The sequence below is a fragment of the Manacus candei genome, unplaced genomic scaffold (genome assembly GCF_025592945.1).
Source record: "Manacus candei isolate 608988 ecotype Guabito, Panama unplaced genomic scaffold, ASM2559294v1 h1tg000114l, whole genome shotgun sequence".
NCBI classification, from domain to species: Eukaryota; Metazoa; Chordata; class Aves; order Passeriformes; family Pipridae; genus Manacus; species Manacus candei.
The window spans coordinates 1,313,502-1,331,602 of record NW_026138162.1 but is presented as its reverse complement, the minus strand read 5'-3'; the positions used below and the strand labels follow the sequence as shown (position 1 = coordinate 1,331,602).

General features: G+C 34.4%; 1 protein-coding gene across 11 annotated transcripts in view; it reads right to left on the bottom strand.

The window, feature by feature from the left end:
* Positions 1-18,101, bottom strand: part of CEP290 (centrosomal protein 290) — a 56,019-nt gene that overhangs the window by 12,224 nt on the left and 25,694 nt on the right. For all 11 annotated transcript variants that reach the window (XM_051770022.1, XM_051770013.1, XM_051770014.1 and 8 more), the window contains 18 exons: positions 17,220-17,331; positions 16,221-16,426; positions 12,473-12,624; positions 11,378-11,489; positions 10,148-10,603; positions 8,926-9,090; positions 8,599-8,706; positions 8,377-8,511; positions 7,429-7,692; positions 6,564-6,671; positions 5,802-5,992; positions 4,917-5,130; positions 4,592-4,729; positions 4,268-4,489; positions 3,814-3,930; positions 2,269-2,414; positions 1,038-1,193; positions 329-452 (listed from right to left, as the gene is read on the bottom strand). In XM_051770022.1, the coding sequence (XP_051625982.1) occupies positions 329-452; positions 1,038-1,193; positions 2,269-2,414; positions 3,814-3,930; positions 4,268-4,489; positions 4,592-4,729; positions 4,917-5,130; positions 5,802-5,992; positions 6,564-6,671; positions 7,429-7,692; positions 8,377-8,511; positions 8,599-8,706; positions 8,926-9,090; positions 10,148-10,603; positions 11,378-11,489; positions 12,473-12,624; positions 16,221-16,426; positions 17,220-17,331 (3,126 nt within the window). The remainder of the gene's footprint in view (positions 1-328; positions 453-1,037; positions 1,194-2,268; positions 2,415-3,813; positions 3,931-4,267; positions 4,490-4,591; positions 4,730-4,916; positions 5,131-5,801; positions 5,993-6,563; positions 6,672-7,428; positions 7,693-8,376; positions 8,512-8,598; positions 8,707-8,925; positions 9,091-10,147; positions 10,604-11,377; positions 11,490-12,472; positions 12,625-16,220; positions 16,427-17,219; positions 17,332-18,101) is intronic.

Here is an 18,101-nt window from a genome sequence, read left to right as displayed (position 1 = left end):
TCAATATGTAATATAAAAGTATTCTCTTGGTTGCAGACGCATATATTTAAAAATACATTTTCCTTATTTCTCCACATATACTAGAATACTGAATATTTCAGTGTCTACCCATAGAACACAGAAACTATAAGTTTTGGGGGTTGGGGTTTTTTTTTAGGTTTCTTTTGTTGTTTTAAAACCACTAAAAGCTGAGTATTTTGTATCATGTTCTAGAATACTGTCATTTGAATAAAACCACCTAAATGACACAGAATACCAAATAGATAACAAATATTTTTGATAAGTAGGTGCATTTCCTCTAGGTAATATGGTTATATTATTAACTTACTGAGGGTCTCGAAAATGTCTCTCTCGAATATTGTCTCTGCAATGCATGAAGCTTTTCCTGGAGGTATAGGTTTTTGAAATGTAAATCTTCTACAACAGAATCTCTTGGGATTGCTTGCAGTGTTCTACATCGAAAAACAAGTCAAGGCAAAACAAACAAACAGCTATTAATGCAGAAAAACATCCCTTAAGGTAAAAACACCATGAACTTCTGGATTTCTATGTTGGATTTTCCAGTATTACTGAGCTAGTTATTCTACATCAATGTTAGCCATATAAACTATTTGAACTAACACCTGTGAATGGACAATACATACATGTACAGCCTCTTCTACTCTGATACATTATCCACTGTCATAGTGAATACGCTGATTAAGAATACACTCCCTAAGTGCACTTAGCAGTTTCAGTAACTTCCACCAACTCTAAACTGTAGTTATAATTTTACACAGTAGGAGCCGTATGTTTTTTACATTATTCAGCTTTTCAGAATAATGAACAAATGCTGCATATTCTCTTAACATGCACAACTGCTCCCAAATAGTTTTAAGTTTGCTCATCACAGACTCAAAGAATAATTTTTTTAATTCCTGTCTGGTTTTTTTCCTTACTGAATTAGTTGGCCTCTTAGAGACCATCTCATTCCACACATTTTTTACTAATTTAGATTTTTTTTTGCTTTTTATAGATTCTTTTAAAAAGACTCTCACCTCAAGTGTGCAACTTCATTTTCTAACTCTAGATTCTGTTTTCTTAGTTCTTCCACTTCTTTTTCAGTTTCTGAGGCTCTTACTCCAACAACACGGTCAACAGTGACACCAGTAGTTTTCAGTTTCTTCTGCAGAGCAATTTTCTCTTTTTCAGTCCTGAAACATCCAGTAAACTTACATTTAAAAGTTTATTTGCTAACTTGCTTTCTTTAGAAGAAAATATTTCCTATCTTAAAGAATCTACATTTGCAATTTGTTTGCTCAGTGAACCATACCCCCTTTTCTTTTTAACAAGGTCACCATGGAGATACTAAAAAAACATGACCTAAACCTGAAAAAAACAATGAACATCAAGTCAGTATCATGCATGTCATAAACCACTTGTTGGTTTTGCCTTTGTTCACTGTGAAATTCATGCAAGACGTGCTAAGAATAAATGCTATTTTTAAGCAGTTTCAATCCACCATTTAACAACAGCTACAATTACTATCACAGTTTTCTTTCTCTTCTGCATCTTTTGTCAGTAAAACCCTGCTATTACTGTACCGAAGTAAATATAAAACCTGCAGAGGGTTTGCACATATGGTTGTTTTTTTTTAAAGGCTTCCATCTCATAAGCCTAGAACAGTCACTACTGCAGTAGCACTACATGTAACAGTAGCACAGCATCCAGTCCTCATCATGGCTAGGTTTCCTGAACGAAGATTTGGGGAGGGCTCTACCCACGTTTGTTACAAGCACGCTGGTGGCTAAAAAGGCCAATATCAGACAGACATGTCTGGTTGCAAAAGGCACAGCAGAAAGACTCCTTAGGTGGTATATTCTGCAAGGCACGATTCTTTCTGCGTTGTCTTTTTTCCTCGAGAGTGATTCTAGCAGCCTGATTAAATAACACAGAGGTGAGAAACAGCCTGTCTTCCTAAAGCTGTTATTTGCTTTATGAGAATAACAGAATCCTAAGACAGGAAGCATAATAAAGGACTTAAATTAATTTTATTTTGATACAGTTTTTTCTAATAAAGGTTGTTGGCTTCTACAAGGGAAATGATATTAGAGGAGTAAGTAGTCTGCTGCTTGAAAATTAACTAATCCTTTTAATCTCAATAGCAATGTCAAATTCTCACCATCAATCTTATAAACACAACAAACTGCAATAATTATTACATGAAAATCATATTTAGATTACCCTTATGTCATCATTTTGTAGCTGAATCGATTAAAACCAACTCACTTTGTATAAATTTCCTTCAATGTATTTAGCTGTTTGGATAAAGCATCTGCCTCTTTTTCCTTTTCCCTTAGTTTGTTTCGCAGTCCTTCCATTCTGATTTGCCATTTTTTACCTTCTTCCCATCTAATTATTTCCTCCTTGGGGGTCTGTGAAGAACATAAGCAAATTATGTATATCCTTTCGAGTTTTTTTCTTGAAGTAAAACAAGAAAACACATTAGAAAACTAAATAATATATTCTTCATTTATCAATTTAAACCAGGAAGCCATAGCAGGCATGTATGATTTACCACAGCTAAATAGCAGGTTTGGGTGGATATGCTGTGTAAAGTATATAAAGGTAATACAGTTTAATGCTGTTACCAAATTCTTCCTTAGCTTTTAATAGTCATTTTACAAAAAAAGGAGCAACACCTTTTATGAAATTAGAGGTGCCAGTGCAATCTATCCATTTACTTTGAATTACACATTAGACAGATTTAAGAAAAAGCAGGGGTTTTTCTCTGCCTATTTAAAACATTATCTGTCTTCTGCAGCTCTCTAGGGGCTTATTTAAAACATTATCTGTCTTCTGCACAGCTTTTTTTCCTATGAGAAATGGAATCTCTACTTAGAGTTAACAATTCAGTAACTATAAATGATACATTGGTTAAAACCAGTACCTATGGCATTGCAAACGGCTACTGAAAGATCACAGTCAATACTCCTGTAAGCAGTTTTTGGTTTGGTTTGGGGTTTTGTTTGTTTGTTTATTTTTAATTGGAATTTTCCCTTCCCCAGTTATCCCCTATACTTCGTTGTCTGTCTTTTTTCTAAACAGTTACTGCTACTAAGGAAAGGAAGGAAAGGAAAATCTCAGAAAACAGGAAAAATACATGCTAAGTGTGAGAAAAATACCTCTAGACACAAAGCAACAGGTATTTAAAAACATTTCAAATTCACTGGATCCATAAGTCCAGTCCTAGAATAATACTTAATATCATAACTAGTCTGAATGTCATTATACAAGCATGCTGTAATATTCCAGTATACTTTATGATTAGTATGAGAAGCTGCTAATTAGTTACCGAAGTAGTAACAAGGAAAACACCGAACAACTGGTAAATTAACACAACTCCAATTGCTCAGAACCTCTTGTATGTGGAGATCACTACTGTGAAGGATAATCACCTATAGAGATATCATCCCTTTTAGGATTCACTCTTTTGCTCCTAATTACTTCGTGTTTTTACCATTGCATCGATTTCACAGAGGCACATTTGACAGCACTTACGTAATAAATTTAACTGCTACCTACAAAATCTAGTTTTCTAAGATTTTTAATGGATCTTTAATTCTACAAAAGAGGCAGGAAAACATTAATATACCAGTACTAAGTAACAAGGGCAGTAACAAAGACCATGGGAAACATGAAGAAGTTGCAGCCATGAAACTGCTTTTCTTCTGGTCAAGTTTGGTTGGTTGGTTTTAGAAGTAACTGGGAGAGTAGAACTGCCTTGATCTAGGCTGATGATGTCTTCAATGCCACGATATAAATATCACATACCTTGTCTTCTCTTACACCTTTTTTTTCTGTTTCTTCACACTTTGTCTCAAGTTCACTCTCCAACTTTTTAATTTTTTTCTGAAGCACATCTATCAGATTTTGTTCATCAACTTTGCTCTGAAAAATTACAAATTTTTACAAACTTCAAGTTTAGTGATTGCTACCTAAGTTGTTTTTTTCTCAAGTAAAAAAATAAGGATTTTAATTCCAAGTTCGTAGAATTTGTTTAGAACCTCAATGATGTTTTTAAAATTATCTTTAAAGTATTATAGTATTGGAACATAACTTTGCACTCTGAACTGAATAATCAGCAGCAGGTATAACTCTTAAAAAATAATTAGATGATTCTCCTGTAAGTCAGGAGAAGCCAAAAAAACTTTATCTTTTCCCCCCAAACCAGTGCATCTATACAGAAACTGGACCAACATGAAACAGTTTGAAAAATCACTTCTACCTGAATGCTACTGCTCAGTCTCCTAATACGGTTCTTCAGTTCTTCATTTTCTTTTTCCATTTCATTTTTTTCCCTCGATATTTTAGCAAATGCTTTTTGTTTCCTCTGAAGTTCTTGGTTCAACTCATCCCTTTCATCAGACAAAGAAGTTTCCTTGGTTTTACTTATTTTAAGGTTGTCTGTAAGCTTTGTAATCTGATTATTCAATTCCTCTATCTGTGTCTAGAAGAAAACAAACAAACCAGCAAAGCCCACAAATCAGGGTTATCAACGATACAACAAAGCAGTACAACGATGCTACCTAGTACTCTACCTAGTACTCACCGTAAGCCCCTTTGTTTCTCTGTCAACAATCTCCTGGACATTCATATATGCCTCTTTTTGTGATGCAGCAGAAATAATCTGCTGTTCAGCATTAGCAGTCATTTCTGCTCGGAGTTCCAGAAGTGCTTTACTCAAAGCCTGAAAGTAATTAATTGAATTTTTTTAAAGTGAAGATGCTGCTAAAAAACAAGAAAAGGCAATTATATTTTACTGTGGTATATTATGCAATTATATTCTGTCTTCTGCTCAACTACACAAAGGATTCTTAAGCATTGAGAAACAGTAAACATTTAAGTGGCATGGAGACTAATTTTTGTTAACTAACTTTGTGCTGGTTCTCTTTTATGGCTAATTGGCTCTTCAGCTGTTCCACCAGGTTTTTCAGTGTTGCTGTGGGTGCTCTGTTATTTGCTTCTTTTTGGACCTCTAGTTCAGCTTTTACATTTGCTAATTCCTTCTCCTTCTGAGATAACATATTCCTCAATTCATTTGCTTCATGTTTTATTTGTTCCATATCAACTGTGTGCTTTTCCTGAAGCCTAATAAAAAATAAGCATTAATAGGGTACACTGCAATAATTGACAAATTCCAAATAAGTAACATAGGACATGATTTATATTTTTTATTATTATTAAAACAAATGACACTCAGATTTGGAAACAGCAAAAAAAGACTGACTCAACAAAGGTGGCCTCCATTTAATAAGAAAATTACTCAAGAAAGTCAGCAAAATCAGATTAGAGTATTGTTCATTCTCATTCCTGGCCCTTAGAGGTTAAAAAAAAAATCATACTTTTCTCCTTTTAAACACCAGCTAAATTTTCATGAGTTTAAACTGGTCAGCAAACCCAAACGGATGTATCAGGGGGAGAAAAACAACAAAACACAAGACAGCAGATAATACAGTAACTTAAAAATAACTTTCTTACCAAGACTCCTCAAATACTTTTTCACTGATTGGGACAAAGCTAACAACTGAAAGGCACTTTTCCAAGCCACAGTTTTTCAGTATTATCCCCAGTGAAGGGCTACAGATTAAAATTAACTTATAGTTACCAACTATACTAATGCTTTTGAGTTAGTTTTTTTCAGTTAAATCTTAAATTCAGCAAAAACATGTTCAATTTGATAGATCAGTCCTGTAGTAGCAACACATAACTGACTTGATCCACTCCAGGTTGTGACTTACATTAACAGTCTAAAAACTTACTGGACTCTGATAGTCTCAAACTCATTGATTTTCATTATAGTAATTTGTTTTTGTTTCTCCAAATCAGATGATGTTTTCTTTAATTTTCCAACAAGTGAAGCAAGAGAATTATCCTGTTCGGCTACAGTTTGCTCTAAGCGGTGAAAATATTTGCTGTTGGAGAGTGATAAAGAAGACTTTTTCCCTAATTCCTGTAAAATAGAGCAAATGCACATGATAAACACTTTAAGTTTTAAATTAAAGACAACCATTAGTGATGCATTTTTAACTCAATCCTAAATATACCTAAGCATTCATAGCTAATACATTTATTTACTGAGATGTGATTCTTCACAGAGAAACCAGTCACACTGGTTTGAAAAGAATTTTGTGCATCTGATGATCAACAGAATAACCAGTTAAAACAGGTTTCACCTCATCATAAAGTGTAGAGAGAAATTTCATATTGAAATGGGATAGTTTAATATAACTATAGATTGAATGAGATGAATAGAAAACAAAATATAACTCTCTCTCCTAGAAGTCTCCGTAAGGATGATATCAAAAATAGGGACTGAGGTGGTAACTTTGGTTTCTTATACATGACTTCTAATCCATCTCATGTGAATTCTCTCAAGAACAATACAATAACTGTATCAATCACGCTTTTCTTTTTCCTGTCATCAATTATTACTTACTTTTGACTGCAAACCTGTTCTTTTCATCAACAAATTAAAAAACATAGGAACAACTTCACTAATCCCACAAATACACATAACTCACCAAAGCAGTCTCTTTGAATTTATTAAGGGAATTGTCAGTGTGCAAATCTAATTTCTGGTGTAGAACTCTTAGGTCTTCCTCATGCTTCTTTGCTATTTCCTCTTGTTCCTGTTAGTTCAAAATAAAAGTATAACTCTACTGGATGTACACTATCACAGAAAGTCATGAAACAACAGTGCCTTCAAGCTGTTTATTCACTCATTGCTCAATATTACTCCACAGATTGAAGAAATAGCTACACATGTTAATCAAAGCACACTAAGTGAATATGATAGAAAGTCTGCTTTGGAAATGTGCTCCTGATCCAAACACACTAAAACTGATGCATGTTTAGTCTTGAAGTACCTCTGAGACAAAAGGTTTATGCTTTAAAATATGCTTTATGGATATATAAAAAGCCAATATTAATTATGCTTAAGTAATATAAAGTATGTTTAGATACACTTTATGCTTTTAAAAATGCTTTAATTTAAAATATGCTTTCCATAAATGTCTTTCCTCTATCTTCCAAATATCTACCAGATACAGTCCAGATACAGTGCAACTTACTGTTGCAAGTATTGAAAAATCCCATAGAAATATACGACATACCACTTCTCACAGCAGAATTTTAGTTTTCTTCCTGTCACACTACTTTAATTCCTAGACAGACATTAGATACATAAAGTCTTGGACCAAGCAGTTCTCTTATTATAAGAGGCTAAAAAATTCTATGTGAACCTCTCACATAAAAATAACAAATTGTCTCTGTTCTGTTACATCTGAGCTCAGAAACTTATTTTAGATTTCACTAGCAATGTGAAAACAGAGAATCAACTAAAATAACTTAAAAATGGAAGAAATTTTATCCAAAAAGTTTAACTACCTCTCTTGCTTTAGCAAGCATATGTTGGTATCTTTTTAACACTTCCTCCTTTTGATTTAATCTTGCTTGCATATTTGCAATGGTTTGATGAGCAATTTTAATGGCATGATGGTACTCTGGATCATCTTCTCCTTTGCCTAATTCAGCCATTATTTTCTCTCCTGATGATGCAGGCAATCGAAGTCTTAGTTCATTTATAACTTTGTCTCTTGATAAAACATTTTGTTCAGCTTTCCACAGAGCGGTTTCCTTTTCTTTTAATTTCTACAACGAAAGGCAACTGTTGCATTTCCAGAATTCAAAAACTGCAAGAATTCAAAAACTGCAAGAATTCAAAAACTGCAAGAATTCAAAAACTGCATTTCTTACTTTTTAAGAAATGTACCAGAAAGATTTGTCTAAATGGACTTATAACCACAAAATGCTTTGCACTGGGTTCTGTCTGTATAGGATTACCATTAAGTGTAGAAAAGTCCCAGAATATCATTACCTTGTCTTTTGCTTGGCACAAGACACTGAAAGCAACTGATTTTGTGCTACCAAACTAAGATGCCTGTGTTTTACAAATTTCTCTAGAACCATTTAGTATGATGTATCTTCTGTAATAGAATAGCAATTTACTAACCCAAGATAAAAGTATGTTGCTATGCTACTTTGCTACTTGTTAAATTTAATGTAACACTTGTTAAGTTTAACTAACTTTAATCAATGGAATTTTGTACAGTAAGAACATCTTACCCTACTAAATGGAAGAATAAAAACACTAGAAAATTCAATGGAAAAAGTATTTAATTTTATTCATGGTGTGATTATATTATTTACATTTTCTCTGGGTTAAATATATCTAAGTGACATTTAAAAAAGGATATTTATTATAGAGGAAAAAAAGTAACAGGCATAGGAATACAAACTTTGTTACTTTATAGGATAATTTATATATTTAATTACCTCCTCCAGTGACCTGCAGGTTGCCCTGGTTTCCAGGATTGTTTGAACATGCTCCTGAATCTTTCTTAAAGCCAACTCAAGTTGTTGTGCGATTGGCAAACTAGGGTCTGGAACTGAGCCTCTAGCCTCTTCTAACTGCACAGAAAGATTCATATTCATGTAATCTCACAGCTCAAGAAAACATGCTTATGAGTCTACTTTTAGTTAATTCAGTGCATGTACCTTTAAAGCAGTGCTAAATATTTCATTTTGTTGATGATCATACAGGTCTAATTGGCGCTGCAGTTCCACTTCCCTCTGGTCCCAAGCCATTTGCCTTTCCTCATGAAACTGTAACATGGTTGATAAAGGTAGTTTATTTATTGAAGGTAATAGAAATTTTATAACCAACTTCAACAGAAGAGTTACAGAAAAGTAAAATACTCAAATGTGCTATTAAAAAGAATTATGAAACCAAGATATAAACATCCATGTTAAAAAGTTATTAGGAAAATCACTTAGTAAAATAAGGAATATGCTGCTTTTCAAATAGCATGCAGAAATACATACCTTGTTTTGCTGCACAATTTCTTCTTCCAAATTATTGATTGTACGTTCATATTCAGAAATGATATTACACAAATATTTCACCTCTTCCTTTTGCTTGACTAATTCTCGATTGAGTTTAAGTTCCTGCAGATGGAGTTCTTCCATCTTCATATGCCATTCAATTACCTAGCAATAAATAAAACATGGTATATTATAATTTACCACAGGCCAACTAGATGCAGCTTCACTCTTATGGCACTTATCAAACCAACAGGAAGACAAACATTCTGCTTTTTTCAGCTTCTTCACTTTTCTTGAGTCAGCAAGCATGGCAAGTATATGAAACTGCAAGACGAATGACTGATAAGTGCAGCAGACAATTGGAGTGGCAACAGGTTTCTCCCTCACTGACAGAAGTGCTTTGCAAACAATTTTCAAATGACCTAGAGTTATACCCTACCCTATGCACCTGTCCAGATGGAACAAAAAAAAGCGTGCAAGAAGTTTGGTTTGTTTTTTCTAAAAGAGCAGAAGATTTTCAAAACCATTAAGCACTGTATGTATTCAAAAATGCACATGTACTAAGAATAACAGACATATTTATGTCAAAATGCTCTAGAAAAATATCTGAAAACTGATTTCAGACTAAAACATGCCCAGAGCATTAAAATCGTTGATTGTTTGCATGCAGACTTTAGTCATAACAGATATAATCATATTATATAATACCCGGTGATCTTGAAGAGAAGTGAGAAAGACTTATTCAAATTTCAGGGTAACATTGTTTACAATAGATATAAGTAAGCATACTTACATGATTATAGTAATATTTCTGATGATATTGCTAAATTATTGCCCCTAGATTTATTTAGAATGACATGGATTTGTAGTGAATATTTCAATGCCAGCTCATGGAACGGCACTTCAGAATGCTATTCTCTGTTTAATTTAATTTAATTCATTATTTAATTAAACTCATAATTTAATTCAAATTAATGTAACTGCATTCCTAGTTAGCCTCTAGCTCCTATGTGACTTAATTGGGCACAAAAGATAATTAGTAAATCTGACTGCACTGATTTTATGGAAAACAAAAAATTACTGGTTTCCCATTCTAACAAAGTTTATTTTGAAATAATTAAGTTCTACATTGAAACAGACATTTAGAGAACAAGCTAAACTGAAATGTAATTTAAATGCAGATCAGATGAACAAAGCTATTCAAAGTTGTAAAATCACAAACCTTTTGAGCTCCTCTTGTATCCTTCAATGCACTTACTAATTCTTCTAAACTTTTCAGTTTTAACTCCAGCTCTAATGTCCTGTTTTCTGCATTTCGACGCTCCTGCTGGGCATGTTGAACTTCTTCCAGGATCTTCAGTTTGTCGTTCTGTAGCTGAATCATTGTTTTAGAGAATTTTTCTTGCTGTGCTAAAGGCAGAGCACCACTAAACTGTCGCCGCAAAGACTGAACTGTCTGTTGCAGATGTTTGGCTCTATTTCTTCCTTCCAGTCGGGCAAAATATAAGGCTTGATCTCTCTCATCAAGCTTCTGCTCTAAACGTAGATTTTGGATCTCCATCTTCTGTAGTTTCAATTTAAGTGTTTCCAATTTGCCTACAGCAACAGATTCACTACCCTGAAGGGCTAGGATATCTTGATGTAGTTTTGCAATAACTGCTTTTTCATCTGATTGTGCCTAAGAACAAAATTCATAGAACAAATTTATTTTTCATTTTGAATATGCTAGCACAGTTTATTTTATATTTTTTATTTATTTTATATTATTTATTATATGCAGCACCATTTTTTATTTTATATATTGCATGTATTTTATTTCACAGAGAAGAGCAAGAATTAGCCTCTAACAGCTTTTTATTTTTCCACTGCTGTTTCTACAACCACATTTTAGAAGTATACCTTTTCAGATACTGATCTTAAAAACTCTCTTTCCAAAATACTAGAAACTGAGGAAGAAATCTATACCTAAACTTAGAAAATATGGTAATGTAAAAGCTGACATAGGTGTTGGATTTAAGGACTCAAACCATTCTAGAAGACGAAACCAAATCCCAATAAACTGTTTCAGCTAATAACAAGGTACTATAATAAGTCTACTGCAAATCTTCAAGTCCTTTCTTGTCTTGTAAAAAATGACCAAACTTTCCTGACACTGTATTTAAATATTGACCATGATCTATTAATCATACAGGAAGAAATATTACCTAAACAACATGGAAAAAAGCTCAGGATCTGTCATAGCTACCCAGCTAGAAATGGAATAAATGAAGAAGGGAATAATTAATGTAATATAGAAATCTTGAAAGGGTATGGCAACCACAAGGACCAGCTTGCAAAGATCCTTCTGAAATACTTTTGAAGTTTTCTAATTCATTGCGAAGTTACTTCATTTATCCTCACTCCAGGAAAAAAAAATATCCAAACAGTAGTGTAAGTAAAGGTTGAATTTTACCTGAAAATCTAAAATTTGCATTCTAAGAGATTCCACTTCTTTATCTCTGTATTGCTGGCGTGCCTCCAGAGCTTCAACTTGCGTTTTTGCTACATCAGACAGTTCTCTTAACCTTGCAGGGAAAAGGGGTATTGTGTCACTTGAAACCATTGAGTAACCTTTTAAGTCTGTCAATGCAATGCTAAGAAGAGATACTTAGCATGTTTCCTCAAATCAAAACATTTGGACTTTGTTCTTTTCAGCATACTCTTATCTACTACTCAGAGTTCTTATTAAGAAAATTCTTGTTTGTATTGTCTCTCAACTTTTTCACAGGACGTCTTCCTGTAAGTTATACAGAGGTCTGCCAGTGGTTAACATTCTCCAGCAAAACAATGCCATGTTTTTTACCTGAACTAAGCATCTCTGTCCTCTATTTCTCTCCCACTTCAGGATATACTCAAAATCCTCTAAATGTTCAAAAAGTCTCATTCTCAATTCCTTTCTCTGATTCTCCAAGTTTAATCATTTATTTTAAGTATTAAAAATCACCGCAAGTATCCCCATAGACTTTGTAGATTTAGGAATATAACAGGATTATATTAATTACTCGAAGACAAATGTCCATATCAACATATCTAAAAAGCTCATTTTTCAATTTATGCAAAGTTAATCTCTTTTAAGTAAATGACAAACCTCCCTCCTACTGCAGTTTAACCTTCGATGTATCTGTGCATCTTTTGAAGTAAGAACTGCTTTCCAATTAGTTTTATGAGATTTTCATACCTATAAGGGAGGTTGTGGCACAGAAACAAAATAAACCTCAATTAATTAGTTTAAAAGGCCTTCTATAAGTATCTAATTGCACACTTACCCTTGTCTATCTAGGTCAGCACTTAATTTTTCAAATTAAAATGAAACAAATTGCTTTCTTTATAGTTAGGAATTAAATGCTTCATTTTCAATACTAAATTTGGCATATATAAATGTCAGAAAACAGGCATTGAAAATTATGCTAGTGATACATAAGTAGTGTATTCCATAAGATCAATATAGCCTAAATTTTTGCATGCTTCCAAACATACTGCATTCCAAATTTGTTACTTCAACACTTACTTTGACACTTCAATCTTGAGCTCCATCTCGCGCTTCTCTAGGTCCATGATTTGTCGTCGATCTGCATCACTTACTGCCTTACTTACACTCTTTGACAGTTCATCTCTTAATTCCTGTTCCACTTTCTGTGCCTCAAGATTGATTTTAGTGAGCTTAAAAAAATCAAAACGAGAAACAAACAGAATGGTATCCTAAGCACACAACTACTCTAAACTCTGCAAAGAAAAAGCAGTGCCAGTTTCCAGTCATTATAATACACTGTTCAGCTGAGTTGAGGTTGTGTTCAAAACCCAGTTTTGTTTTCTCTCTGCTTAAACATCTTTTTGTTTGCAGTGTTGCTTACACACAGGAACAGAAACACAGGTTTCTGGTGCAGAAAAGGATGTTAAAGCAAACACGTGAATTTTCTTAAAACCATTACTGCAACAACTTGCTCTGAACTAAAATAATAAATAAAAAAAATAAAAAAATACTATAAGCACTTCAGAAAATGGAGAGTCTTATATATTTATTTACTACTTAGTATATTGGGATTGGTAACACAAAGGTTATAAGTGCCAAGACTCTTTCTAAAAAGAATTTTCTTTATTAAGTGATATTCTTTCAAGCAGCCTGATTTTTCAAGTTGATTATTAAATACTCAGTAACCAATGTTTCAATTCAAACCAAAGAGCATTAAGATAGATAATCTGAAAAGGATCAGACAACACAGACAAGTCTCAAGATTTAATTTAGTACATACAGTTGTGGCACATTAATCTGATACCACTTCTTAATAAAATAATTGATTTCCTAAACAAATTAAAAAAAAGTGTGGGGTTTCTTATTATCTGCACTTTGCATATGTGAGACAGTACTATCTGGAAAACAGTCATATTGAAGTACATTTATGAGTTAAAAAGATGTACAGTAGACTTCTAGGTATCAGTTCTTAGACTGGTATCATTTAAAACTTCCATTAATTACCTCAGCACAATCATGTTACCCGTCTCAAAAAAAAAGAAATTATACCAGATTAGGAGGCACTGGTAACACAAGTATATTAAACAGAAAATGTATGTCCTGGAGCTACAGAAATGAGACAAAAAGGGATGCAGAGGTACTAATAAGAAAAAATTGTGGCATTAGGAGTTCATCAACTCATAATGAAGGAAGACCAGCAGACCTTAAATGTATCACAGGACAAATAATATATGTGAAAAAGTAAAATGGGACACTAGGGAGCGTCACCTGAAGTGTTTATTAAGGAAACAAAGAAGTCATCCCACCAGGAAAGCTTTAAAAATGCTGCTGCTGAATAGCTTTATACACTTTCAGCTACTCCATCATCCGGATTAATTTAAAGCAAAACAGCGTAACAAACACCACTAAAACAACAGAGAAATGGGGAGTCACATAACTGCAATCTAAAATAGCTTGGCTAAACTCTAGCAAAGGACAAGAAGGGGGAACGAATACAATCTATCAGCATTCAGAGAATCACAGAATATGCTGAGTTGGAAGGAAACCACAAAGATCACGGAGTTCAGCTCCTAGCAGTGCACAGGACCATCCTCAAGAGTCACACCATGTGCCTGAGAGTATCATCTTGAACTCTGTCAGGCTTGGTGCTGTGACCACTTCCCTAGGGAGCCTGTTCCAGGACCCAACCATCCCCTGCGTGAAGAACCTTTTTCTAATATCCAACCTAAACTTCCCCTGACACAACTTCAGGCCATTCTCTTGGGTCCTGTCACTGGTCACCAGAGAAGAGATCAGTGCCTGCCCCTCTTCTTCCCCTCATGAGGAAGTTGTAGAGTGCAATGAGGTCTCCCCTCAGTCTCCTCTTCTCTTCACTGGCTGAACAGACCAAGTGATCTCAGCCAATCTTCATACGGCTTCCCCTCAAGGCCCTTCACCATCTTCTTTGCCCTCCTTTGGAGACTCTCTGAGAATTTAATATCTTTCTTATGGTGTCCAAAACTGCACACAATATTCAAGGTGAGGCCACACCAGTGCAGAGCAGAGCGGGACAATCCCCTCCCTCGACTGGCTGGTGATGCTTTGCCTGATGCTCCCCAGGACACAGTTGGCCCTCCTGGCTGCCAGGGCACTGCTGACTCATCTTCAACTTGCCATTGACCAGGACCCCCAAGGTCACTTTCTGCAGCACTGCTTTTCAGCATCTCATTCCCCAGTTTGTACGAATATCTAGGGTTGCCCCATCCCAGTTGTCCTAGTTAGGACAGCTGAGATCAGTTCATCATGGTGGGTGTAACCCAAAACTGTATTCTATAGCCTTCCATGTCATTTCCCAGAAACTAGACTATTGTTGTCAATAGACTATTCGCACCCTCTGCCTATAGAGCATGGTGGGTGTAACCCAAAACTGTATTCTATAGCCTTCCATGTCATTTCCCAGAAACTAGACTATTGTTGTCAATAGACTATTCACACCCTCTGCCCATAGAGCCTGACTCCTCAGGCTATAAACTAGGTGTTAAGAGGCCTGTGAGATAGAAGGATGTTTCTGTCCTCACACCCTTTGTGAACTCCCCGCCCTGAGGGGAGTACCAAGCATTCCTGCCTGAACTGGAGGATATATAATCTTGGAGTTTTGGAACATTTTTTCAACCCACTCGTGGGATCCAGAGGACGGCTGCATCTCATCGCTCTCAACCAGACTTAGACCACCACTGGACTGCGATCACCAGTTCTGGCCAGACTGCAGCAGCTCTCCCACCAGCAGGTTCTTCCCCTCTCCCTTTACTTTGGACTCAAACAGGGCCCAAGGAACACCACTTTGTTCAGGCCCCAGGGTACTGGGTTACACATTTGGGTTTTTGTGGGTTGAGACCAATTGTTTGTTTGTATTATTGTACTTACTGTATTATTTTAATAAATTGTTATTCTGACTTATAATCTCTCCTTTGAGTTGGGTTCATTCCCCCTGCTGGTTAACTTTTAAACCAGCACACCAGTGCAGGACCTGGCACTTTCTCTTGTTCAACTTCCTATTGTTGGTGATTACCTGGTCCTCTAATTTGTCAAGATCTCTCTGCCAACATATTTATTCTTCCCTTGCATTTAAATTATAGACCCATAATAGCACAAGGACAAATGTGTACAACTCCCATAAATACATTTAGACTAGAAATTATAAAAAAGTCTCACACTATTAAAAAATGAATTTATATAAAGAAATTAAAATATGAATAGTGGAGACCAAAAAACCTAACAAGATGAAAACTGATAGGACAGGAATACTAAGGATCATCAGCTTCAATAGCATATGACTTCTATTCCCGTACTATAGACAATGTTTGGCATGGTACAGGGGACATAGCCAGTCTGTACCAGAAGCATGACACTATTATTTGCACAAAGGATGCAACATTCTACCTTTTTTTTGAATAATTGTTAAATTATAAGGAAAAATTAGTAGAAAAGAGATCATATGCATTAGACAAAAGAAATAAACAGGCCAAGAACAGTCATTTTTCTAGCAGTCTGCTGATAAAAATATAAACTATCTGTTAAGATGCTCATAATATGTTTTATAGATATTAACTAATGTTTAAAATGAACTATTGGCAAATTAATTAGTTATACCTTTATCAGTGTCTTGTGCATGCGAAATTGCAGCTATATTTTCAATCATAAGTTTATTTGCCAGTCCTGATACAAAATAGATTAATGCTTTTTGAAAAGCTCAAAAATATGCTCTTAAAATGTATCAAATTATGTTGTTAAATCTCAGCAGATTTACCTCAGCAAATTTTGTTTCCAATTCAAAATTACGTTCTTCTATTTGCTTTACAGTATTCCTCAAATGTTCATACATTCGTTGTGAATGCTCTGCTCTCTGTCTTTCATTTAGTTCCTTCATTTCCAACATTGTGATTTTCTTAGAAATGGACAAAATCTCACTGTTGGTTATTGCTTTTGTGGCCTTGTCCATGGAACTGTCATCCCCTACAAGAAAAAATATTTAAATTAGGGAATACAGAAGCTGATTCAACTATGAAAATTATTTCCACTACAAAACTGAACATGAGCTTTGCTTTATCTGTGTCAGATAAACTTCATCAAAACACCTGTATTATTTTTTTAAACTTGCCTTATTACATGTTTGAAAAGTATCTAATTTGAATGAAATATTACTATAAATTATAAATGCATATATCTGCAACCATGGTTATTGAAACTGATAACTATTTTCAATCTAGCCTTTCACTTTATCCTTAATTCAGCTGGTAAATCTTCAGGAAATTTAATTAAATATGTAAAAGAAACAGATGTGAATGAGTTCTTCTTGAATAATGGGAATGTAAGCTATACAAACAAGCCCCAGCTATCAAGAAAAAAATGCTTTGTTACAGAGTATCCAAACAAGAAAAAGAAATCACTTTCTTGATGACCTCTGAACTACTATGACTGACAATCAAGTTAGAACATATTAAGAAAAAAATTCAGGTCATGTTGCTTTAAAAGCTTTCAGACCCGGTAACCCAAGAAAAGTCAAAGTGCAAGAGTTTTCAGAGGAAAATGCCAAACTTGGTTTTAGTCAAATAGATAAGTAAAATGTAACATACAAACAAAGAAATTCACCAAAAAAATTAAGACCGTTACCGAAAGATATAAAATAGTTTTTATTTTTTATTTTGGTTATTTTAAGATACATCGATTTTAGAACATTTTCAAATATTTCTTTTATACAGGATACACAATTTGGTTTTTAACGTTGCAATATAACTTTCATACTTACCCAGTTTAGTCATCTGTTCCCAAGCCTGTTCCACAGTGTGAAGTTTCTCTTTCGTGATCTCCAGTTCTTTATTCAATGAATTTATCTGTGCTTTCAAGGATTCATTCTCATGCTGTGTAATAGAAAAGTTTCAGCATAACTGCAAACTATTTAATTGTAGCAGATTTCATGTTTAGTATCTATGAAATCTTTCAGATTAACAGATGTTACCTATGTACAACCCGTAACCTACATATACGGCAACAAAGAGCAACAGAAGAGCATGTTTCCTCCTAAGTGTAAAAATGTTAGTCTTTGTTGTGTTCTATCCTACTGCCAACTATAATACTATGAACAGTTATTACCAGTGGCTGGGATTCCTACAGTGTCTAGAATTAGATGAAGAAGTCTTTGTTTGTCACACTAAGCACCTCGTTATTAGTTCGGAAAAAAGAAGTACTTCTGGAGGATATTTCATCCCACACACAATACTTCATCTTGCACATAAATATATATTTGAGACGTATCATATGCTTCTTTTAGGCATCTAATATGATGCCAAACATTAGTTTTGTAAATGTTCCTTCACTCCCAAATAGAAACACAGATTTCCACACTAACCAGTAAAACAAATCAAATACTTCCTGTTAATTTTCAATCTTTAGTTTTTTAAATACGTTTTTAGTTGATAAATGATTCTCTAGCTCTACGAAATTGCTGAAATGGGCAACACAAGTTTTCATACACACAAAATTCCAAAAAATAGACAAGGAATCATTCATTCATTACCACCCGTTAAAAGTGGGAGATAGTAACACATCTTTGAAGCCAACTTCACAATTTATAAAAAGAAACTTCTACTTCAGAATAAAAGTTCAAAGAAAAAGTTAAATATTTAAAGTC